Source organism: Moschus berezovskii, chromosome 1 (assembly GCF_049115385.1).
Source record: "Moschus berezovskii isolate FMDL1 chromosome 1, NW_MosBer_1.0, whole genome shotgun sequence".
Taxonomy (NCBI): domain Eukaryota; kingdom Metazoa; phylum Chordata; class Mammalia; order Artiodactyla; family Moschidae; genus Moschus; species Moschus berezovskii.
The window spans coordinates 77847437-77874249 of record NC_142460.1 but is presented as its reverse complement, the minus strand read 5'-3'; the positions used below and the strand labels follow the sequence as shown (position 1 = coordinate 77874249).

The 26813-nt window shown below is 39.1% G+C and overlaps 1 protein-coding gene across 6 annotated transcripts in view; it reads right to left on the bottom strand.

Annotated features, from left to right (window-relative positions):
* Nucleotides 1-206: 206 nt before the first annotated feature.
* The window catches only part of PHLDB2 (pleckstrin homology like domain family B member 2), a 261403-nt gene continuing 234796 nt past the window's right edge, over nucleotides 207-26813 (bottom strand). For 3 of the 6 annotated variants that reach the window (XM_055421436.2, XM_055421359.2, XM_055421025.2), the window contains 6 exons: nucleotides 22044-22251; nucleotides 11799-11889; nucleotides 10443-10589; nucleotides 8287-8506; nucleotides 4064-4149; nucleotides 207-3508 (listed from right to left, as the gene is read on the bottom strand). In XM_055421436.2, coding sequence (XP_055277411.2) covers nucleotides 3368-3508; nucleotides 4064-4149; nucleotides 8287-8506; nucleotides 10443-10589; nucleotides 11799-11889; nucleotides 22044-22251 — 893 coding nt within the window. In that variant the 3' untranslated portion in view covers nucleotides 207-3367. The remainder of the gene's footprint in view (nucleotides 3509-4063; nucleotides 4150-8286; nucleotides 8507-10442; nucleotides 10590-11798; nucleotides 11890-22043; nucleotides 22252-26813) is intronic. The other 3 variants (XM_055421114.2, XM_055421285.2, XM_055421199.2) reach the window with 1 other exon arrangement.

Here is a 26813-nt window from a genome sequence, read left to right as displayed (position 1 = left end):
GTTTAGCCTGCTCCCAGAAATTGGTAGGAAAAATATGTAATTCCAATAAAATTGGCCAACATTTGTGATAGACAGTTCACATATGTAAACATGATGCTCAACCTCACTAACTGAAAAACGTGAAATAATAACATGCATTAAATGTTAAAAATTAGCATGCCATTTTTCCTACCCATCATGTTGGCAGAAGTTAAAAAGAACAATTATAGGCAAGCTGGCATTCGTGTATGGATGGTGAGAAAGTAAACCACTAAACTCTTCTGTCAAGTAATATCACCTATGACAATTCAAAATTTACATCCTTGTCAATGCTCTTTGACCCAATGGCCCCAATTGTGACCATCCTATAGAAAACAATAATGGTTTACAAGGATGTATGTTATCTGCTAGAGCACCATTTTCAGAGGCAAACAGAAGAAAAATGGAATGGCCAATAAAAATATGATTGAATAAATTGTGGTACAGGGTCTCTGGATTCCAGCTCTGATGTCCTTCAAAGCAATTCTTGGAGGCCTCAATCATCAACAAGTAAAGGCTTACCTCGGTTTTTTTGTTGTTTGTTTTCTATGCAAAAGTTACAGTGGCTGGTTTACGACTCTGAGTAAAGCCACTTAACTATCTTGGTCATAAATTCTGGAGCAATGACTAGTGCTGGAGTTAAAGGCAAAGGCTGGATACAATGAATTCAGCTTATCTTTGGAGTTCTGAGAAACTATTCTATTAGAAGGCACCAGGAAAGTTGGACAAATGAAAGAATAGATTTCTTCCTTGAGAGGTATAATGCCAGAAACAGAGCAAGGAGGGCTGCTTTATTTAGCAACTTTCTCCAAAAGCTGCTGAGTTATTTCTCTGATTCTCCATTAAGCCTGTTGTAGACTCCAAAGAGGCTAAAATCACTAAGGTGACAACATCACTTCAGCATCCATAGTATCTTAACAGTAAACACTTCTTACTGTGGTTTTGGATAATCCAAATATTCTCAATCATTCCTGTCCCTATTCTCTTCCTTTATTTTTGCATGTCTCCTGGCATTTTTGAGAAGCAAAACAAATAAAATTTTTTTACTTGTTCGCATACTGGGAAAGGCACTACACACACACACACACACACACCCCTCCAGAGAAACCCACAAACCTATGAATAATTTTCTCCATCCACCTTCATCAATTTAACACATCAGCAAAAATTGTGACTGGAGTCAAGTGAAAATGCTTTTACTGACAGTGATGGGCTTGAAGCAGACAATGTTGTTTCCATTGACCTACTATCAATGTTGCCTTCATTAACGTGTGAAAGGACATGTTGTTGAGGGCAGTTTTTCTCTGAAATCTGCTGCCTTAGTTCAGGGAGACAAATGTGGTCCCCACCAAGTAAAGCCTTAGAGCTTTAACTTCACACCTGCATGATTTTTTTCCCCATTAGAGAGAAATATAGGTAAATGCATTCCTTTAATGCCCAGTAATAACTGCATCAATGCAATCAGACATAAAGATGTCAGGTTTCTCAGGGGTTATCTCATTTTGTTAGCAACAGGAATGTGACCAGAGACATATCTGATTACTTCAGTTTATAAACTACAAGTCATAATGTTAGCTAGCACACAAACTTTATGTCAATTCTACAGCTGACTTCTGCTGATTAATTCATCCCTTATCATGTTACCAATGGGTAACTTCCTAATTAAAATGAGTTTATTTTCGAATGTGAAATCTGATCAACATTTTAATCCAAACTCAACATATTTTGACACACATATTTGAACCATTTACTACATCGTGCAAGATAGAAAGTTGATTAGAGTATCTTTACAGTCCTATGAAGAAAGTAAAGTACAACTCAGAAAAGTTATATCTTTACATTAACCAACAACAGTTCAGCACTTGTACTTCACTGTCTTAGATCACTACAGGGTTTAGGGGTGATCTCTGTAGAAACAGATTATAAAGAGGTTTTCTGCAATTGTGATTTTGTCCTTCACTGTTCAAGTAACGTCATGTGTAATCCAGTCGCAAAATCTTATTATTGGCAACATGTATACAAACCACTGCAAATTAAAAAAAAAGATTGTACCCAATCAGGCCTGACAAATTTTATAGACACCTCTAATCATTTCATTTTTACCAGTAAGTAACATTATTATTTTCTACTTCTATTCCTTTGTCAATGTGTAGAAAGAGTACATTCATACTTACAAACACACACAACATGATAAACCAGGATAAATGGCATTTGAAAAACTATTACAAAAGGACTTGCCTGAAGTCATTTCATTCAATACAAATTAATTGAACTGTAAAAAACAAAAGATAACTGTAAAGAAAAAACATCACAAAATAGTACATTACAAAGAACATTAAGGTGAACTTCACGTGCCTCTGAATAGAACTACAGTACTTTGGAAAATAAGTATTCTAATCGGTCTGTTCTTTGGTGAAAACAGAGCTCTATTTCGTAGTTATATCATGTGATGATGCAGTTAACACGTGTACTCCACAACAGAGAGAAGCTGGACAATCTAAAGGAAATTAGTTACTGTTGCCTTTATTCTCAGCACTGGGACTGGAGAAATCATCGGCAAAACAGCTGAAGCTAAACATTCTCTTTATTTTAAATTGCCCAGTGTGATAGAATGTCTAAGACTGCTTCTTCCTAAAACACACAACTTTTTGTTCTTCTTTTACAAAGTGTTTGCTGTGTATGTACAGTAGCTTATGGTGGTGCTGACTCTTCAAAGTCAACTTCCTGGGCACTTGTTGGCATCAAAGTATCATTTTAAAAAACAGAGTAACACTAAATGCAGTTCATCACTTGAAACTACTACTGTTCAGGAGAGGTCATGTCAAGTCTTTGGTTTTGGTGTAGTACTTAAAAATTAGGGCCAAAGTCCTCCTACAATATAGTCCCTTTCCAAGCCCTTATTTGTTTATATTAATATTTAAAAAATAACCTTCCACAAAATACTCCTTTAAAAAAGAGCCAGTTGATTACCAGTAACGTCAATGCCACCAATGACTTGGGTGCTAAAATAATTTCATATTTTCCAAGTACATACAGACATTTTGTAAACTAGTTTATTTCATCAAAATCAACAATTGATAAAAAGAGTTTATAAGAAATATTCCTATAAGTGATGCTATTTACCAAAAGAGTGTTTTCTTTCTCATAGGCAATTCTTTTGCTCTTTATGATCAAGCTTTGAATTAAAACCCCTTCTTTCTCTTTTACAAATGACTTCCTGTTAATATGAAAGCGGTTCTGAGTATCCACAGTTAAAGGGATGGGTCTGTTGGGTCGGTCCACCTGGTGTTGATATGGCTTCATTCTTGTAAGAGATTATTGCAGTCTGCCCTGAAGTTGTGTCAGTTCATTACAACAAGAAGTGAGTGTACCCTTCTGCCCCAGTCACTATAACATCCATCCAGATCCGCATGGCTTCTGGCGATGGGGCCACCATGTAGTAGATTCTGTCATGTGTCTTGACACTGAAGGTAAGTAAAGGATTAGGACTCTAGAAAGAAAATCAAGAAAGGAAAAGAATGTAAAGCAAATACATTGCAATTACAACATTAAATATAACATAGAGATATGTGAGGGCTTCTTTCTCTTTAAAAGTTCCAATTTATAGAAATCTATGTAGCCATTACTTTTGCTCCAATATAACCTACAGTCTTGCCCTCAACACCTTTCTCAAGATTGACCATCTTTCTGGCCTTTTTGCACAAGACCTCTCACAGTGAGCTCACCAGTCATTTTAGCAGATACTTTGTAAAGTTCTAGCAGGGGTACCTAGCTGATAGTGAGTGCTCCAAAAATAGCTCAATAAATACTACTCTTTGCCTTACTAAGATGTTTCCTTGAAGTTTCCTCTTAAGCAGGTAATAACTCCTTCTTTCACCCAACTTTTTTTTTTGGCCATGTGCCATGTGGGCTCTTAGTTCCCCAACCAGGAGTCAAACTGACTTGCCCTGCAGTAGAAGCATAGAGTCTTAACCACTGGACCTCTGGGAAAGTCTCACCCCAACTTATGCATTCAAATTGTGGGAATCTGAAATTCAATGCTTACCTTATTAGCATTCTTGAGGTGATCATAATATACTTCTTCAATGGCTTGAAAGTATATTACTCCTTTTAATTTAGCTTCATGCTTGTCTGCAATGGCAGATGAGTGTTAAAATAAATATTTTATCACCACTGATGAACAGAAAAAATCATAACTTCGTTATAACTATCATCATTAAAATATTAGCATTTAAACCAAACAATATTGTAAAGTAATTAGTTTCCAATTAAAATAAATGAATTAATTTAAAAATTTTATTTAGCATTTAAATTGTCTAAGGTTAATTCAGATAACGTAGGTTAGCCCCATCCTATCCTGAAAAAAGAGAAAAAGAAAAAAGGTTGGAATTAGCAACCCTACATGAAAGGGACTAAGTGACTTTGCTCAAGGCTTTTCACTAAATTAGCAGTCAAAATATAATATAGAATATTGACTGTCAGTTTAGCACACAAAGTGTAAACACCATTAACATCAATAACAATTATTTTCCTACATTCTCAAGACAGTTGTTGTATACTTTGGCCACCTGATGAAAAGAACTGACTCACTAGAAAAGACCCTGATGCTGGGAAAGATTGAAAGCGGGAGGAGAAGGGGACGACAGAGGATGAGATGGTTGGATGGCATCACTAACTCAATGGACACGAGTTGAGTAAGCTCCAGGAGTTGGTGATGGCCAGGGAAGCCTGGAGTGCTGTAGTCCATAGGGTCACAAAGAGTTGGACATGACTGAGCAACTGAACTGGAACTGGAGCTGTTGTAAACATTTGTAATAAATGTGCTTTTTATTTATAATTTAAAATAATATCCTACTTATGTTTCTTCCCTATCAAATTTCTTGTCTACTCTGCTTGTTTTTTTAATCCTATTCCCAACAGAGCTTCATGTCAACAATTTAATGTCCTTTCAATGCAACGCTCTTCAAACTGCTTCCAAAGATTTCATCATATTTGCCATAAAAACCAAACCAAACATTAAAGAAAACAAAACCAACAATGAAACCACCAACCAAATAGCATCGCTCTGTAATGACTAATAAGAACAATAAGTTCTTGAGATATTTTGTAATTTAATCTCTGCAGGGATGATAACACATGCAAGTACATTAAAAAAAAAATCTCAAAATCATGGATGAGGAAGCAGAGAAAGAGGCTCATATCACACACTGCTGGAGGAAATGCAAATAAGAAAGCCTCTTTTGGAAGTCAATTTGGTAAAACATACACAATGGAAAGTGCCAAAATTCTCTTATTCAGCAATTTTGCTTCTAAAACTGCATCCTAAAAGAGTTATTCATGCATGTGCATATGTATTTGTGTTCATTAGGACCTGAGTGCTGAGTGCTAAGTGGCTTCAGTTGTGTCCGACTCTGTGTGACCCTATGGATTGTAGCCCACCAGGCACCTCTGTCCCTGGGATTCTCCAGGCAAGAATACTGGAGTGGGTTGCTGTGCCCTCCTCCAGGCGATCTTCCCAACCCAAGTATCAAACCGGTATCTTAAATCTCCTGCATTGGAGATTTACCACTAGCACCACCCACAATGCTGCAAAAGACTTGCTGGAGCCTTAATAGGGAACTGATTCAATTCTAGACCAGCCATACAATGGAATCTACACAGCCAGTGAAAAGACCAAGGTAAATATGCACGTGCTCAAGAGAAAAACCTTGAAATATCATTATGAAAAGAAAGTATTAACAGGGTGAATACTGTCCTATCTGGATTAAAGAAGAAACAATACCTATGTACATTGAACCACATATGAAAAGGCATGGAGAAAATCTGAAAGGATATTTCATGCTTAACAGTGTTAGAAAAGGTCAGAACTTTTGTCATGGGACAGAGACTTACTTCAATTATTTAGACTTAGTTGCATTTTGAAGTTTTTACTAAAATGAGAGTCCTCGCCCCCCCGCCCCCCGTAACAACATAAGCAAATTTGAAAAATATCAGCCCTGAGAAGTTCAGCAGAAAATAAACCTGTATAATTGCATTTAACTAAGCATTTTTTTAACTTATTTAAGCATGGACCATATTTTTGTATTTTTACTCTTCCTAGGGAAACACTTTCAATTAATACCATGTTCAGTGGGTTTCCATCAGTTTCTGTGAAAGAAAAGGTCAGTGTGTTTCTCAAACACTTTTTTGGAAAAGATCCTGCAATAATTAATTCACTGGAAAACAATAATACTCTGTTTTCTGGAAATGGATATAAAATAAAATCTGAAGATAAAAGTAAACCTTGTCAGTATTTCAAAGCAGGCAGAAAACTGGGGGAAGAAAACTTTTGTTTGTAGGGCACGTCAGAAAGAATGAAAAATACAAGGCTCTTGTAAATTGATGAGATAATTCTAGTATTCCTTCTCAATAGCATTATCCAAGCAATTTATAGACGTATTTTCTGTGCCTTAGGTTTGTTTAGAGACTCTTCTAAAGTTACTCAGTTAATATGTGGGAGGCCAAGCACAGGGGCCTGCTCCACAGGGAGACCTATGAGTTTGGCTTAGGCCCTGCACACACGCCATGTTCATTTACCAAGCTGACTAGCTTGCTGACATGGGATTTGATCCCATGGTGCCCATGGGATCAAGTCCAGCCTGAACTACATCTGCAGGACAAGCCTGCTGGCTGATCTATTCCTGTGCTTGGTGGTGTCTGGGAAAGAGTCGGGGTGGGGAGGGTGGGAGCAGGAAAGCTGATGATGGCTTCAAACAGAGCTAAATGGGAGGTGTTTCGTTTGTTAAACTAGGTCTCACCAGTCAGTTATACAATCTGTAAATATTAAAAAGCTGAATTAAATATAATTTTTGTCTGTTTTAGGTATTAGGGTTCTGAGTAATCATTCATATACAAAAGATTTTGGTATTTAAAAAAAGATTGAAAACTGGTGACTAAGAAGTTTAAATTTGAAAAACACATTTACATGGGCCAGAAAGAAGCACTGACTCTCTCACTTGTCAGACCAAAGAAAGAATGAAATAAGACTCCTAGAAAAAATGAGCAGAGATGAACAAAGCTGTTTTATTTGAATTATTTTAAAATTCTGGCTAAGGTTGTCAGTGGAGACTAACATTGCAAAATTTCTTTATGTATTTTGCAGATACTGAATTGGCATTTCTTATTACATAGGCATCTCTTCTATTGTATTAACTGAAGATCTTGTCTTTGGATTCTCATGAAACCAAAGTTAGAAAGCCCAAAAGAGGTAACCAGTGAGAATTAGGCCATTTGCTCACCACTGTAGCAACTGAAGCCCCACACAAAGAGCCCCCAACTTAAAGACATGTACCCTGCCCACCCTTCACTCTGGGATTCTGGGGCTCCATAGTCAGAGGTTCCTTTCTTCCACATGCTTCTTGGTTTCTCACAATTTTCTTCATAAACATACCTGACCACACCCTACAGATTAAATGACTGGACTGTTTTTTTTAATTTATTACCTTGCTACACTTTGTAACAATTCCCAACAATGCCATAAATGCTGGAACTGTCACCCCAAGGCAGGGTGTCTTCATAACCTCTAGTCTGACACTACTCTTATTCAGCAGCTGATGGACAGATTTCATATGAAATCTATGTGCAGCTAATGGACAGATTTCATATGAAATCTATGTGTAAATATGGGGCTTCTTAATAGCTTCTTAATAAGAACACTGGTTACACAAATATTCCTGTATTCATAGAGGATTCAGCAGGGTACGAGTCTCAAAATCTATCATTTAAAGAATCCAAAAATATTCCAGTATTTACTGGAAATTTACCTGGTAAATATTTAACTCATTCAATAGTTCACTGAGGAGCTTTTCACTGCTGAAATTACCATGAACTAGAGCTGAATGACTGTCAGCTAAGCTCCCTAATTGTGTGTGACTTAAATAGGGCATATGACCATAAATAAATAAATAGAAACCTTTTCTGATCTCATGGTTTAAAAGATAATATTTCGGTCTAAAAAACAAATTCCATTTAATATTTATTTGGGTTTGAGTTTATTTCAGAACCAGAACAAACTGACTCACACTTTTTAAAAACATAATTTTTATTATTTCTAGAGGAAATTCGTAAATACTGGACCATATGATCTGAATACAACATACATCTATCAAGGTAATATTGCCATTAACCTATTACTTATCACTTTACTTATTTATTCTGAGTTTTATTGCTTTTGTTCTTTAACAGAAAATTCCTGATTTGAATATCACTTGGATTTTTTTTATGACCCACCTGCATAATAAGAGAAGGTGCGCTTGTTCCGATCAAACACAAACCAACGTTTTTTCCAGGTTTTAATTTTTCCACCCATTTTGATGAGGAATCCCCTGCAGGTCTTCTCTGTGATTGACACATGATAACATGTATCAATGTTGTGGCCAGCAGTCTCTACGTGGCTCCGCAAATCAAAGTCTTCCTTCCGTACAGGCAGATAGCGGGTCAGAGGTCGAGCCTGGAAATGCATAAGCCCATCTAATCTATAGCTCTTTGTTTGGTTTTAGGTCATAGATGTTTATGAACTGAAAAGCCTAAGTGTTAAAACGTTCATGCAATTACTTAAACGCTGTCATTTGGAATCTAAAAAGTGGATGGCATTTAAAGAAAAATGCTATGGCATGGGGAGGGGGGGATGTGAATAAATTCAGGCCAACAGATTCTATTCCTTGAAAAGGCCAGATGAGAAAATGGAAACATGTCATTTACCTTAGTTTTAAAACAGGTACTCAGCACTTAAAACAAGGAAGGGATTTCCCTGGCTGTCCAGTGGTTAAGACTCCATACTTCCAACACAGGGGGCATGGGTTTGATGCCAGGTCGGGGAACTAAGATCCCATATGCCACTTGGCACGGCCGATAACAAGACAAAAACATAAGGAAATAAGGCATGAAGTTCTCTTGGCTGCTTCTTGCGGATGAGGGCTCCTCTACTGTAACATTTCCAGGAGTTCCCCTGCCACAACCTCAACAACAGTTCTCCTTATATAACCTCAGACATGATGTGATTGATTGAACGTCATTTAGTAAGTACAGCCCCCACCAGATACCCCAAGCATATATGTATGTACATGCTGATTTGCGTATACTCTGATAGAAACTGAAGGCAGAGGTGTTTTAAAAGGCAAAGTTAAAATAAGGTAAGAATGTGGACTGAAAGCTGAACACAATGAGTTGTCTGGGACCAGACACTGAAGAGGTGTACATTGATGTCTTTTAGTTTACCACAGCTGGAGCAGAGGTTCGTCTAGACTAGGAAGTGCATGTCACCATGAATAATATTTCTAAAACGGTCTTGTATTTTATGCTGTTAAACTACCCCACCCCTTTGTCTTGGGGGAACATAACCTAATCATATACTTGGAAACAAAACTAATCACTGAGATTAAAATAGAATTGTGCCTTTGGTTTCGCTTCAGATACCAAACAGTCATGGATGACCTTTATGGCAAATCGAAATGTGACAGAGGTTTGGCATAATGAAATAAAACGAACACGTTTTACTTGGATTTTTCCTTTATTTTGCCTTTGATTCTGTGGTACTCTGACTCTAGACAGGTGCCACAGATTAAGGCAAGTCTCTCACTGCTGAACTTCAAACTGCCAGCAACTGGAAGGAATAAGGGAACTGGTACCTTTTATCTTTAAATCTAGTAAGGCTTGGTAAAGCTGACTTGACCTTTAAATTACATGGTACTTAAAATTTTACTTTAGTTTCTCAGGAAATATACATTATGTAAGCAGTTCTAGTGACAAGACAAAACTCCAGGATGACTGAGATAGGAAGTTAAACAAAGTGGGTGGTTCTCCTGAGTTCAGCAATCCTGTGCCCGTGTGTGTGGACTGGCAGCACTGTGACCACACAGTGTGGTTAGGAAAACAATTCAAAGTATTAATTATTAATTGAATTCCACCATTAAAATTAATTTAAAATTAATTCCACCATAAATATTAATTCCACCAGCAAGGAACTGGGCTGGTTAAAGTATTCTGTGCTGGAGTGTCTGCTTCCAAAAGATGACATAACAGAATTTCTTTTTCGCAGCTCAGTTTGGGTGTTGTATTTGTTTCTAGAAACGAATCTAGCTGAACTTTCCAAGTTGCTCAAAAAAAAAAATTCTCCTTTTTAAATATACTTCAAAAAATGGGTTCCCATGAAAATGTTACATGCTTAACTAAAGAAAAATGTCATTTTGTTAGTTGTCCCCAATGAGTTTTGAAATAAACACACATTTTTTTGGCCCAATAACATCTTTCTCTTGGCCATTACAAGCCAAGGGCTAACGGGCAGCACACAGCACAGCCACAGGCATCCTCAGACACAGCATGACTGTCTTCTAAAAATGACCACCAGAGGGCAACCTACTCCAGTCCATCCAGATTGACCGACCCACCTGTGCCCTTTGCTTCTCCCTTATTTTTACTTCCTTTTCGATTAACTTCTGCCTCTGGCTAGTTTCTTCCTGCAATCGTTTTTCCAGGAGTTCTCGACGTCGTTTTTCTTCTTCCAGAGCGCGTTTCTTGGCTTCCATTTCTCGTTCCTAAGTATTATTATGCAGAAAAGAATTTCGGGCATACTGGTTATACTTGAATAATTCCAATGCATATATATATATATAAATCTCGCTAGGCAATTCCTAATTTTATAGCTGAGGTTCTTACAGTGTATAACCAAGAGTAAAATATCCATAATCATCGCTCACAGAGCTTTCAAATCATTCTGTGCATAAATGCAGCCACTCCATAAAGTTAACAGTGGAATATTATGTGAAACCCAGCTTGTGACTCTCTTCAGTCCTTTCATATTAGTGACCCCAACTCTCCATTTTTAATACAAAAAGGTTAACTGTGACCCAACACTAGTCACAACTTTTAGCCTTTCTTTGATGGTTGTGGGTCCTTCCAATTCCTGTTATTGCTCTGTGGCTTCCTGGCTGAAGGTCACAGAGGAAGCAACAGGGAAGTCAGAGGAGGAAAAGGAGGGGCCCTTTCAGGCAGGATGCAAAGGAATCTGGGGGATTCCTAAGGAAGTTCAGATTTTGGCGTGAAATATAGTCATAATAACGTGGGAGTTTGTTGTTTGTTTTTTTTTTTAACGTGGGAGTTTTAATATTATAATAGTGTCCTTACCATGAACTAGCAAGGCAGGGAGAATGTGTAAAGACCTGCCATTCCTCCTTTCCCCCAGCAGGCAAACAAATGGGCCATTGAAGGGAAAATGTAATACAAAGATTTCATTATGCCCATACTATATACATTTTACATTTAAAAAAATGACAGTGCAGTAAAGACTGGTAGAGAACATCTCTCCAACACTCTCACTTTTTAGAAAAAAAAACGAGGCCAGTGGGATTTCCCTACTGGTCCAGTGGTTAGTACTCTGTGCTTTCACTTTGAGGGCCCGGGGTTCAATTCTGGTCAGGGAACTAAGACCCCAAAAGCCATTTGTGTGTGCAGTTAATCGTGTCGGACTCTTTGAGATCCCATGGACTGTAGTCTACCAGGTTCTTCTGTCCATGGAAATTTTCTGGCAAGAACACTGAACTGGGTTGCCATTTCATTCTCCCAAAAGCCATTTGGTGTGGCCAAAAAATAAAAAAGAATAAAAAGAAAATAAGGCCAAGAAAGGTAGAATGACTATTCCAAGGTCCCACTGCTTATTGAGGCCTGAAGACAGTTTTCCAGTGTCAAGTGCAGGGCATCTTGAACCACCACATCACTGACCTCTGGCATAAAGATATTAGGCCTACCCTGGATTCAAGTAGCCTTGTCTTCTCTGCATGAGCCTGCTTCAAAAGTCTCTCCATTTCTTCTATTCGGGCAATATTTGAAGTGCTGGCACTGAAAGAAAACACAAAAGCCTTTTAAGAATACTGCTTCTTACTGATGTCTCATCAGATACACACACACATACAAACACCCCAAGATCCAATATGAAATGATGTTGCTTACAAGAATCATTGGTCTGATGAGGCAAGTCACTTCAACTCTAACAACTCTAGGTGAAAGTAACTTACCTCAGTTAGGAAGATAAAATTCAGGCAAGGGAAATAACACCACACAAAGTGCTCTACTCACATATAAGGCAAAACCAAATCCTACAAAGTGTGTTCTCAATATGTTTCCTCCAAAGTTTAGAAATTCTGGCCTGTGGGAGGCCTTCTCATTAGTTTAATTATTCAGAGATGCCAGACCAACAAAACTATCACCAGATTCTACGTAGAGGACCCCTAAGTTTGGCAGTCACTTGATCTGGTTTGGGATCAGGTGTCATCAGCTACTTTCTTGCTATACCTTCATGCTTCTGGACATTTTATTTCTTACATGGTGATTTAAGATGGTCAATTAAAAAATGACTTCTCTTACACATGCAACAGAAGGGTGGTGGCCAGTAGTGTGAACAAAGCCTATACCAGCGTACCAACGAGGAGGCTGCATTCAAGGTTTCAGAGCTTTAAAGTAACGTCTCTTGAGAAAGATGTCACACAAGTGAAGGAAAAAACAAAAAGATAAAGAGAAGAACTTGGGAATGTTTAACATTAAACAAAATATTTTACTTTTTATTTGTTCACATTTTGACTATTCTGGAAAAAAAGGACCATGGCCTAAGTCAAAACTTATTTGCTCTGATGTTCTAGTCATGAAGAACCAGTATTGTTTCTTATGCATGTATACTTGCATAGTCACTCAAAGATGTTTTCTTTTTAAAAAATATATTTTATTTATTTGGCTGCACTGGGTCTTAGCTGTGGCATGTGTGATCTAGTTCTCTGACCAGAGATTGAACCCTGGCCCCCTACATTGGGAGCACAGTCCTAGCCACTGAACTACCAGGGAAGTCCCAAATATGTTTTCTTTTCTAGACTCTCTTGGGTACGGAGAGGTTTTTGTGCCTGTATCCTCCACAGCATAGAGCCTGGCACACAGTAGGGGTGGGGTTCATGTTTGAAACACACATTCATATAAAATTAATTCATGTAAAAATGAATAATATAAATGTTAGCATAATCTTCTTAAACTATACTGTTGATCAACTCAAACCTTGGATGCCTCAAACACAGTGCTAAGAGTTCTTTTGAAGAGAAATGACCACAGTAATTAAGGACATATAGTTTATCTTAAAATCAGTACTGTGCACAAATGTTTATTGCAGCTTTATTCACAAATGCCAACACTTGGAAGCAACCAAGATATCCTTTAGTAAGTAAATGAATAAATAAGCTGCAGTACATCCAGACTATGTATGGAGTAGTATTCAGTGCTAAAAAGAAATGAGCCATCAAGTCATGGAAAGACATGGAGGAACTATACATGCATATTACTAAGTGAAAGAAGCCAAGCTGAAGGGCTAAATATTTTATTACTCCAACTATATGACATTCTGGAAAAGAAAAAGCTACGGAGACAGTAAAAAGGTTAGTAGTTACCAGCAATTTGAAGTGGGGAGGGTGGGAAGGGAGAAAAGGATGAATAGACAGGGCATAGAAAATTTTTAGGGCAATGAAAATACTGTTTGATACAATAATGATGGATACACGATATATATTTGTCCAAATCCAAGAGTGAATCTATATAATTTGTAATTACGGACTTTGGGGGTATTAGTGCCCTGTCAGTGTAGGTTTGTTAATTGTAACAAATGTACCACTCTGGTGGGGGGTGTTGATAAAGGGGTAGGGTATGCATATGTGGTGGGAGTCAGTATATGGGAAATCTACGTACCTTCCTTTCAATTTTGCTGTGACTCTAAAACTGCTTTAAAAAATTAAAGCTAAAAAAAAAAAAATCAGTACTGCCAGCCCATTACAAAATGTATTCATTGAGGAGAGGGACAGCTTTAGTAATGGTGGATCCTCAGAAGTTTAACAATTAGGCTGACTAGGCAGAGTGAATGTAGGCCAATTTTTAGCCAGGTGTTTTCTCATGAGAAAGACAGGAATAAGGCATATTTCCCTTCATACTTCTGTGGGCTGATGGAGGGAGGTACAAAGGGATAAGTTCCGTTCTCTTCAACCAGCAAGAATTAAGAAAAAAACTCTTTAGGGACTTCCCTGGTGGTCTAGTGGTTAAGATTCCATGCTTCCAATGCAGAGGACGTGGGTGTGATCCCTGGTCACGGAAGTAAAATACCATATGCCAACAGTGCAGCCTAACTGAATTTTCTGAAAACATCTTATAGAAAATGCATATTAACATTTACTACATCACATCTTCATAACTATTAGGCACCTAAAGTCTCTCTTTTAAAAAATTACATTTTAAAAGTCACTTAAATTTTTTTTTTTTTTAATTTTGGCTGCGCTGGGTCTTTGCTGCTGCACATGGGCTAACATGCTTGTGACATGCAGGGCCTTAGTTCCTCAAGCAGGGACTGAACCTGAGTCCCCTGCACTAGAAGGTGGATTCTCAACCTCTGGACCACTAGGGAAGTCCCTACTTTGGTTATTGTGCTAAAAATAATACATTTTTATCCATGGACACCTACTTGTTCTCTATAGCAACATTTTTGCCTCGGTTGATTTTAAGATTCCATTGATATGTAAAGCACTTTTATTTAGAAAAACTTACGCTGCTCTATGATACCGCTATTCTATCTGATACGTTGGGGAGGGGGGCCGAACTGGACCTGCAGTGAGAAGCAAATGCAATCGCAGTAGGAATTTAGGGTAAAGTCTAGACTTGTCAGTATCAGGGCACAGAACAAATGAAATGTAATTTGGTGAGCACCTTGCATGCCAAGGGAGAGCCTGAAGTCGCTGAAGATACACTTTTAATGTATTACCTGGAGCACAAGACACTCATCATTGGTTTCTCCAGCCCATCCAAATTATAGGAGGAGTCCTCCCATTGCTTCAACTTCTGACCTTCTTCAGAAGGCAGGCACATTTCTGATCTCATATAGGATTACTGTATGATACCAAATAATATGAAATCACTTGGCCATTTATGGCCATTTATGACTAGTTTTGCCTACTTTCTCTATTTGGCCATGTTTTATTTTATCAACTGAAGACTATTTGTCTCATGTGACCAACTTTGGTAAAAACCCACAGTCATAAAGAAAAATGAAACTTTTTCAAGGGTAAAGGAATCTAAAGAGCAGATTTAGTTTTCAGTGCTGAATAATACCTTTCAGCAAAATCTGAATTTCCTTTCTAGAATATTCACTTTAGAGGCAAAGGCAAAAACAGAAAAAGGAAGAAAAAAAGGAAACAAGAACATCATCATACAACAAATAAATAAAACAAAACAGAAAACAAACAAAATTTTCCAGACAGACAGAAAACTTTTCCAAGACTGCCTTCAGTATACCAATGCTGCTACTAAATGAAGAGCCAGTGTCCCAGAATATTTATTTTCATCTTCTCAATCATTTTTTCAGGTCAAGAAAACTATTACTCCTGATAAAATGTCTAATCTTTCTCAGTCCAATAGACTACCTGGTCCCTTTGCAAGCTGTCTGCCCTCCTCTGAAATTCTCTGGTTTTCTGTATCTCTTCTGAGAGAAATCCCTAGAATAAAATGCAAATGCTCTGTTGACTACCTTGGTTAGAAAGCAGAATAAAACAAAGGGATAAGAAGTATCTGAGAGTCTGTCTGAAGTTTCTCTGAAAACCAAGCTCAGCCTTGGATGCCCTCAGCCCCATTCCCAATCTTGTCCTCACTCTATACACACTCTGGTGGTGGTGAACAGCTATCATGACATCAATTTCCTCAACATTCTCGCAAAGCATGACCACAAGGTCAGGGCTTGTCAGCAATAGTAACAATAACATAGAATTGTAGGTAGTATTCCGAACACTACACTCTGTGAGCTCATTCAATAAGTTTAGAAGAATACAGACTTTAGGCAGAACTTTCAGCTGCTGTTTTTTGAGACCAAAGACCTGTTTTCTTAGCTTTATGTTTGTGTACAGTGTAATGATACTGAAAAACTAAAAACACTGTCTGACTCCAAGAATATTCTGCTGGACACAAAGATGATGTCTCGACAAAAAGTGTAAGGCAAAGGTACCTGCAACTCGGAGTAATTCTATAATCCTACCAATGGCTTTTATGACATGATAAACCACAAGATCAAGTTTATGCTGCTACAACTCCATCAAGGAGCTTCCTCTTTAAAACATGAATAATTTCAGGTTATTTCAATACATCATTTTTTTAAAAATCTAAAAAAGAAAAAAGTTTTTTTAGTTCTTTATTTCTCTTTCTGTACGTGTGACAGTCATTCAGTCGAGTCTGACTCTTTGCGACCCTATGGACTGCAGCCTTCCAGGCTCCTCTGTCCATGGATTTCTCAGGCAAGAATACTGGAGTAGGTTGCCATTTCCTTTTCCAGGGGATCTTCCTGATGCAGGGATCGAACCTGGGTCTCCTGCATTGCAGGTGGATGCTTTACCATTGCAGGTGGATGCTTTACCATCTAAGCCACCAGGGAAGACCTCTTTCTACCTATCTTCAAAAAGTTCCCATTAGGATGTGTTCTCATACTATACATGCCAAACATCAGTTCCTTATTATCCATTTTCCTGATGTTTATCACATTTATTTTCCTTCATAAAAGCTTGTCTTAGAGTAGCATGAATGTTTTTAGGTAGATGGCATGAAAGAGAAATGCTTGTTTCCTCTCTCCCTATTCCTCTTATTTATACTAGACCGTTACAGGCATCTTCTACTTCAGCTTTAATTTTTGACATTCAGAGAATCTGACAGCACACTTAAACTAATGCTTTCTAACTGTGGTGTCGGAGAAGACTCTTAAGAGTCCCTTGGAGTGCAAGGAGATCAAACCAGTCCATCCTAAAGGAAATCAATCCTGAATATTCATTGGAAAGACTGATGCTGAAGCTGAAACTCCAATACTTTGGCCACCTGACACAAAGAGCTGACTCACTGGAAAAGACCCTGATGCTGGGAAAGATTGAAGGCAGGAGGGGAAGGGGAAGACAGAGGACGAGATAGTTGGATGGCATCACCGCCTCAATGGACATGAATTTCAGTAAGCTCCGGGAGATGGTGACGGACAAGAAAGCCTGGTGTGCTGCAGTCCATGGGGTCGCAAAGAGTTGGACATGACTGAGTGACTGAACAATAACAAATTAGTAATTTCTGACCGTAGTGACTGGTAATCTGTGACGCTAGCAGCACTGGGTCAGTTCTCTGTGAAGTAACTATGGAAAATGATGGTGGTCACAGGGAGCTACCTGCCAGAAACAATGTTGCCCTCTTACCATGGCACATTCAGTGGAGTCATTCCCATCTAAAGGAGATGTAGGTGGGTGAACAAAAAAAAGGTAAATTAAGATTTTGGTGGTTACTGTCCTGAAGTCTCTAGATCTAAACTTCTTGCTGTTCACTGCTTAGTCACTAAGTCGTGTCCAACTCTTTGTGACCCCATGAACTGCAGCACACTGGGCTTTTCTGTCCTTCATTATCTCCCTGAGCTTGCTCAAACTGATGTCCATTGAGTCAGTGATGCCATCCAACCACCTCATCCTCTGTCGCCCCCTTCTCCTCTTGCCCTTGATCTTTCCCAGCATCAGGGTCTTTTCCAGTGAGTCAGTTCTTCTCATCAGGTGGCCAAAGTACTGTAGTTTCAGCTTCAGCATCAGTCTTCCCTTGAATATTCAGGGTTGATTTCCTTTAGGATTGAACTGGTTTGATCTTGCTGTCCAAGAGACTCTCAAGAGTCTTCTTCAGCACCACAGTTTGAAAGCATCAGTTCTTTGATGATCAGCCTTCTTTATGGTCCAACTCTCACATCCATAAATGACTACTGGAAAAATCACAGCTTTGACTAAATGGACCTTTGTCAGCAAAGTGATGTCTCTGCTCTTTAATAGACTGTCTAACCCACTCCAGTGTTCTTGCCTGGAGAATCCCAGGGACGGGGGAGCCTGGTGGGCTGCCGTCTGTGGGGTCACACAGAGTCGGACACGACTGAAGTGACTCAGCAGCAGCAGCAGCAGCAGCAGCAGCTTTCTCATAGCTATTCTTCCAAGGAGCAAGCATCTTGGTAAATCTGATTGAAATGGCTCCCTTTTAGGTAACTTTCTGTACTCACTGCTATGCTGCCATTCACCACCTTCAAATATGACAGATGGGGTTTGAGGAGGGAATCACCTGAAGGGATGTACACTTATTTTTAGTTTTTGGAGGGGATAAAGGGATAGAGAGCAGAAAATGGAGCAGAAAAAGCCACCAATGTAGGAAAACATATAGAGTGTATTTATTTTTTAAAGATGGCTCAAAAATAGAAAGGATAAAAAAGGCCATGCACTCAGAGCTTCACCCAGAGGAATATGGTTATAAAATATTCACAATTATTTGGGTAGGTAGTCTGATGTTTTCAAAATAACAGCTTTCAAAAGTGCATAGTACCTCAGAATCCCAGAAAGTCCCTCTGAGATCGCTATACTAGGAAATGAAATGATTACACCATCAACTTTTATTCCTCCCACCATTGTTATACAAGAGTTGACAAATTGCTGACTTTTGTGTCCTGTTATTCAAACGTAACACATTTAATTGGTCAATTTACTGGCATTTATGAATAATTGCCTTCGGAGAAGGCAATGGCAAGCCATTCCAGTACTCTTGCCTAGAAAATCCCATGGATGGAGGAGCCTGGAAGGCTGCAGTCCGTGAGGTCGCTAAGGGTCGGACACGACTAAGCGACTTAACTTTCACTTTTCACTTTCACACATTGGAGAAGGAAATGGCAACCCACTCCAGTGTTCTTGCCTGGAGAATCCCAGGGACGGGGGAGCCTGGTGGGCCTCCGTCTATGGGGTCACACAGAGTCGGACACGATTGAAGTGACTTAGCAGCAGCAGCAGCATGAATAATTACTCAACGTTCTAGGCTTTCTGTCCTGGGAACATCAGCTCCCAGCACCCCTGAGTTGCTCTCAGACACCCTTGTGGGAGCAGCTGGTGCCTTACGAGAACACCCAGAGCAAGAGATGGATGATTTGGTGCCTAGTCGTTCCACACACTCAAGTGTCTTTCATTTTTTAAAAAGTGAGATACTGCATTTTCCAATATTAAAAGAATTGAAATACTAATCCCTCTGATATTAAATAATAATGGCAGCAAAAAATTATCTTTAGTCTTTACATATTCCTTTCCTTAAATTTAAATTTCTCATGTGACAAGGAAAAATACCTATAATTCTTATGGTTGCTTTAGTGTTTTTCCCCAAGAATTCCTTTCCTTCTGTGGTAGGATGCATTCAGTAATATCAATATTTCACCTATTATAATGATGCCAGAATTAAAATACACTGTATTCTATATACCACAAAATGTAGCATTATCCTTTTTTAAAAAATTTATTTATTTATTTGGCTACACCAGGTCTTCGTTGCAGCACATGGAATCTTTAGTTGTGGCATGTGGGATGTAGTTCCCTGATCAGGGATAGAACTCCAGGCCTCCCGCACTGGGCATGCAGTCTTAGCCACTGGACCACCAGCGAAGTCCCTTTTCTTCTTCTCCTCCACTCCCCAAATTTCCTGGCTATAATATTTGGTTAGATTTGGGGCTCTCAAAATTCTTTCCGTTTATGAGACACTAAGTGATGGACAGGGAGGCCTGGCGTGCTGTGATTCATGGGGTCGCGGAGAGTCAGACACGACTGAGCGACTGAACTGAACTGAACTGAACCCAAAGCTAACCATACCTTGCCAATATTACTTTCTCTCTGTCTCCGTTACTCCTTTTTTGGGGGGGCAAGGGGAGAAGCAAATTATTCAAAACTTTGTGAAGAAATTCTATATACATGACAATAATTTACCACCAAAATATTTTAAAATCTACTTAACAATATACCATTTAGCAGATTAGCAAATCAGGACCTAGAGAGATCTGTGATCCACTTCAAGTAGCACAGTTAGCTGTCAGGTGCAAGGAGATCCAACCAGTCCATTCTAAAGGAGATCAGTCCTAGGTGTTCATTGGAAGGACTGATGCTAAAGCTGAAACTCCAATACTCTGACCACCTCATGGGAAGAGTTGACTCACTGGAAAAGACTCTGATGCTGGGAGGGATTGGGGGCAGGAGACGGGGACGATAGAGAATGAGATGGCTGGATGGCATCACCGACTCGATGGACATGAGTTTGGGTGAACTCCGGGAGTTGGTGATGGACAGAGAGGCCTGGTGTGCTGTGATTCATGGGGTCGCAAAGAGTCGGACATGACTGAGCGACTGAACTGAATTGAACTGAAGGCCCAGAGAGCTCCTGTCCTTAGCCTGTGACTTCATTGCAACAGAGGAAAATTTGTTTGACAGTCATCATTCAATTAGTCATTTTCACTTGAGACAATTGCTCAATGGACATTATTAAACACTGGATGTTCCTTGGGTTGAAATCATAATGGTTCTCAGCCAACTGAAACAGAACAACAACAAAATAAAAACTGAAGATATGTCTACTATATCCTGAGGCATTTATTCAGCCAACACTAACTGAATGCCTACTATGTGCCAAGATTTCTGCTGAATGTGGAAACCAAAAGATAATTAGACATCTTCCCTGACATTTAGGAATGTGCCAATTAATTATTGAAGATAAAATTTTATACTGCAATGTGATCAGTGATACAGTAGAAAAAAGTATCAACTTCCAAGGAAACATGAAAGAAAAACACTCTCAAAGGAGAAATTTTCATGATTTTCCAACTTAAATTTGAGCTTAAACGGTGAGGAGACTTTCTCCAGGCTAAAGTGGGAGGGGATAGGGGAAGGTAAAGGCATTTTGCAATGCTAGACACTCTCAACACTCAGTATGTACTGCTGCTGCTGCTAAGTCACTTCAGTCGTGTCCGACTCTGTGTGACCCCATAGACAGAAGCCCACCAGGCTCCCCTGTCCCTGGGATTCTCCAGGCAAGAACACTGGAGTGGGTTGCCAGTTCCTTCTCCAATGTGTGAAAGTGAAAAGTGAAAGCGAAGTCACTCAGTTGTGTCCGACTCTTAGCGACCCCACGGACTGCAGCCTACCAGGCTCCTCCATCCATGGGATTTTCTAGGCAAGAGTACTGGAGTGGCTTGCCGTTGCCTTCTCCGATCAGTATGCTCCGGTTGAGGGAATACGAGAATGAAAGGAAGACAGTGGTGTGCTGGTAAATCAGCTCTCTGGAGGAAAACAAAACCCCTGATAATGCACCACATTGTCAATTTATGTGGTGTAAATACTCCCACTGTGGCCAATTTCCTACTACCAACATGACATCACTGATCACAGAGTTAGGAGGAGGCGCGCACCTTTGGCTCTTGCAACTGGTTTGAGTCAACTCCAGCTCACTGTTAACTGTAGAGTACTCTGTAAGGATTTGTGGAGTGAATCAGCATATAAATAAAAGAAACAACAGACGACATGATTCCAGGGCTAGAACCGATATGGTCAAAGGCACAGAAATCTGAGAATTCATCGTCCTCTCAATGAATAAGAAGCTCTGGGAGGTGTAGCAGGATAGCATGAATGCAGAGTTGGGCTGGACCTAGAATGCCAGGCTCTGAGGTCTGATTTTACTTAAAAGGTAACAAGGTATCATCACAAGCTCTTGAAGGAGCACTATAACTAGATTTATATTTTAGATGCACCTTTGGCCATAATCCCATAAGACCACTTTTGCTTGCCTTGAAGTATCAACACAAATGTGAATGGTTAAATCTTTACAAGCAGTCTTAATGAAGTTTGGAGTCAACCAACAGAGGCAAATCCGTTTTGAAGCACAGTATACGTGTGAAGTCAAGTGTAAATAAATAAAGGAGAACATGGATTAGATGGTGTGTGACTGGCTCAAGTCACTCTGGATACAAAGTACTTTCAAAGACCACTAGGACACTCAGCCCTCTTCTGTATCTGTAGCTCTTTTTGTTTCAGAAATTTGGGCTTGTATATATACACTGCCTCAGATTGATGGCTTTACTTTTTGAAACAAGCAGGAGCTTTTCCAAACCAGAAACCTTCCCCAGGAGTACATCTTACCTAGAGATGTTGTCAGGTGAGCAGGCAGAGATGCTGGTCTCCATGCTGTCAGAGCTGTCTAGGCTCAGGGTATCAAAGGCCTGGTCCTTGTAGCTGTGATCTGGGTAGTGGAAACTGTTCAAGTAGACATTCGATTCAGATGCTGTGCGGTTGTAAAATTCAGAAGACTTCTGCCTTTGTCCTTCACTCATCTGTTGATGATTATATCCTAAGGAGAGAGCCATAAATATGTTCGTATGCCTCATTTTTTCAGTCTTAGATCTTCTAAGACTCTCAAACCAGCAACCCAAAACATCTGCCTATGAAACTGGGGCCTTGGTCTAATTTGTTTTGAAGCCAAGAAGATCAAAGAAACAGCATCATGCTCAGGGCAAGCATGAGTTTCAAAGAAGTGGTCTTGTGAGTGATTTTTTTTCTTGTCAGCAGATCACTTGACACTTTCCTATGCCATTTCTACATCTCAGCACAACAGAGAATAATACATCGGCACACATAGAAACCCACACACAAAACCAAAACAGAAACATAATTCAAACCCCAAATCCTCTAACAATAGCTGAGTTTAAGCAAAGCAAGATGACTTCTTATGACAAGCAACACAAAGCTCTTAGGGCAGTCACTTCTTTAGTGGTATTCCAGTTTCAAAGGTACTTGATCTGGTCATAAAACAGCAAGTAGATAATCTAGGTGTAGGATCTGAGAAACTTGTATCTTACTCATATCACTAACATTTTTACTTTGCTTAATGTTCCAACTGAACATTTTTCTCATTCTTTTTTTTTTTTCCAAATCCCCGTGTCTGTCGATTACTTATTTAAAACACTCAGAATCAACAATCCTTCCAATAGTTGTGATCAGCCTAATTAGTATATTTTTAGCTCTCTTCCTTCTTCTGCCTTAACCACCAGCCTTCAGCTAGTTGGTGATAACTATGGAAAAGTAGGGATCTTATCCACAGGAGCAAAAGTGCCTCTAGTAGGAGGGGCTTTCCTTACCCTGGTACCTGGTTAGCTGGCACACCAGGCCACAGGCTTTACTTTGTTATTCTATGGCTTTCTTCTGGTAGCTGATTTTGGGTCTCACAAATTGAGTTATCTTTTAATTCTCTGTTTATCGTGTACTCAGGAATCAGGAGTCATAGTGATAAACGAACCCCTCAATTCATTAAAATATGTTCTTTAGCCAGTATGATAGTTCACAATCACTTTCTTCCAGATCAAATGTACTGCCAGGCCTGTTAAGACTATATGTTTGGACCATCTGGATTTTCCCTGTTTTCTTGCACCCTACCTACCTTTCTATAAAGTTGTTAATTAGTAATGAAATGACCAAAAAAACAGGCCAGAGGGCAAAAGAAGGCAAGTGATTCCAAACTGCTTCCTCAGATGTTGATTAAACATTTTCATTTAAAAACAGATGCCACATCTGTGATGCTTCAACAAAACATTATAGACCAAAACTAAATCTGTAAAAGGATTTTAATTCCATGAGGGGTTTGCATGCCACTAGTATTTAGAGCAGTTTTAGATATTGAAGTTAAAATATGTTAGTTCAGGTTAAGGCATTTCTGGGAAAATAGGTTTCCTTAATGTAAGATGTAATCATAATTTATAAATACACACACACAGGTAAAAACTACATTTCACTTTGATAAGGAAACATGAAAGCACACCATGAGGCTTTAGAGAGAATAGCATCAGTTGTAATGATTAATGCACAAAGCATTACAAAAGCCAGTGCATTCATGAACGTGGAGCTTGTGCCTTTTCTTTTTTTCAATCTTAAACATGGGAAAATAATTCATTACACTAATATTTACCTTTGATACTTGAACATTTGGAATTACTAACTGCTCCTTTTAAATTGTTTCCAATTATTCATTATGGAAAAGGGAGGGACAAAAAATACCAGAGATTATTTGAAAAGGTCACACATATATCTTTCTTTACACTTTCAAAAAAGGCTTGTTGGAAAAGAGAACTTCATGCTGGCACCAATAACATGGAAGACATTTCCTTGTTTTAGTATGAAAACCAAATCCCTAAAGGACAACCCTGCCATTTAAAACACAAGAATTGTCTCCTTGGTGACGACATGTGTCACAACCTCCCTTCCCTTCAGTTTTTTCACAATGAGGACAAGCCAGTTCCTGTAATGCAATTACATAAGTATGCCCTGCTCCTTAGATAGTCCAGGATTTTTTTCCCAAATGTATCACAGAATAAGAAAATGAACTTACCACTTTCAAGGGAGGTAGACAGTAAACTAAAATGACTCCAAAGTTTTCGAATGTGGGCACGAGCAGCGGCCGTGTTACAGTGTGTACTGTTAGGACTGCAGATGTAAATTCCCTAGGTCACCTCACCATGTGTTTTATCTTATTTCTTTGCTCTGTGTCTCAGAGAACCTTCCATCATTCCAGTGATAGGATAACACCCTGAATTTTCAACTTAAATGAAAAAGGCTGCTGCTAACAAGTAGCTTCCGTGGCAGGATTTTAGTTTCCTGTGGATCCAATATGAGTGGGAGCACCCATCTTCATGAGCCCCTCCTTTCCTCCCACTAGCAACACTTTACTGATCACAACAAACTCACCTGTCACCTGGCTTAGCCTCCTCCGTCTTGAGCAATTCTAAAAAAACAAGCAATCTCTGCAATTACAAATAAAGGTATGGACCTCTCCTTTGGACCCTGGAACTGCATCAGTGTGATTCCTAGGAGCTGGTTTTGGGATCCAGGCTCTGGCCTGGCCATTTAAAGGCACAGATACTTTCAACAGAAGGACACCATAGGGGCTCAGGAGACAGAGGAGGGTTCCCTGGCAAGGGGCCCAAGGATGACTGCTGGTACAGTGAAGTAGCACCAGAAGAGGTGTGAGCAGATTAAGCCTCCACTCAAGTGTAGGTTATCAGGGAGGGGGCCATATATGTCCTGTTCAGCACAGAATCCCGTTTGTTGAGTACTCAGATGTCACAATATAAAAGGTCACTGAGTGAATTCATAAATTTCAAATATACTAGTGACTAAATAAGGAAGTGGAATGCATCTACTGTTTCAGGTGGGGCAAAGTAAGTGGATTGGGGAAACATAAGACTTTTCTAAATCCCTGAGACTGCTTGGTTTTTGTTTTTCTTTTTAAACTATGTGGCAAGAATAATATTCAACAGTGGGACAACATCTAGAATAAAAAGGGCCTTGTAAATATTCTAAATCCTTCTTGACTGGACAGGAATGGCTGTTTGAATTGGGTATTTTACAAAGTTTATAAAGTAAGACCTGGTAATATCTGAGGCTGGTCACTAAGCAGAGCACATACATGGAACCCAAATCAACTCAACATTCTTCACTGTCCCAGAAGAGCCAATAGGTTGGATGTGCAAGGCCCATTTATTATTGTTATTTTTAAAATACAAATCTCTATGTATTCCGGCTAATCGTACCTGAAAAGTCCTTTGTGGGTTAACCACTGTGGGATATATATTTTGCCAATGTTTTCTAAATGTGTCTTATATATCTTAAAATGGTTATCTGGGCCTTAATACAGAAAATGCAATGACCTAAATTTGTAACCTGGGTTTAAGAGGATAAAATTAATCAGTATTTTGGACAATTTCTCACCTGCTGAGAAATTCATTCTTCCTAACCATAGTCCACAGCCGGAAGATGAAGGTGCATGACAAGTCAGGAATGAGGAGAAAAATGATAGAGAAAGGGAAGAAGATACAAGATCAAAAAGGATGACAAAGGGACAGGAAAAACACACCCTCCCAACATGTGCTCATTGACAGTGTTAGTAACAGCACCAGCTTGACAAGGGAAGATATTCATATTTTTAGATTAAATTTGAGTTTATAGAGAAGAATTCAAGAAGTGAACAAAAACAAGCTTCTGATACATGCACACAGTCAAAAAACGATTTGTTATAGGAAAAAAAAAAAGAGAAATCGTCACACATGTTCAACCAGAAAACAGGGAGAATAAAAACAAGATTATATCTATAAAACAACTCTTTATTCCAAGAAGATGCTAACAAATAGCTTTTTAAAGTTAAGGTTTGTAATATGCCATTCGACTATCTGAAGCACAGTACATCCAGTTTATAACAAATCAGTTCTGTAATGCCCTCATTACTATCACCTGGCCACATAGGAATCATTTATTCTAGCCAGTCATTTAGACAGTTTTTCACTCTATACTGGGTTCAGTCCCTGGGTTGGAATGATCCCCTGGAGAAGGGAAAGGCTACCCACTCTAGTATTCTGGTCTGGAGAATTCCACTGATTGTATAGACCATGGGGTCGCAAAGAGTCAGACGCAACTGAGCGACTTTCACTTTCACTCTACACTAGGTTTTAAGGCTTAAATGGAATATTAGGAGCCTCCTAAATCCTTCCATCCTCTCACATAGCCTGCTTTATTTATACCTGGCCTCTATAAAGGAGAAACATCATATCTTATACTTAGCCTATACCCAGTACAAGCCCACTCTTTGGTTTATCTAGATCCTGAGTCTTATGAAGCAACGCTTCCAAATCACTGGTGTTTCCTGCATGATCTGACCTTGTAATAAAAAACCAAGACAAAGAGGGTCATGCAGCTGCCTGTGAATGAACAGCAGCTGCACGCAGCATTGTGTTTTTAGCAAACGTGCAACAATTTCCCTCTATTGTGTAAAAGAAATAATCATTAGACTAAAAATCCACCATTGTACAGTGTTAAAAATGATCATTTCTTAAAGATCATTTCTTGACAATGATCTTTCACTACTTG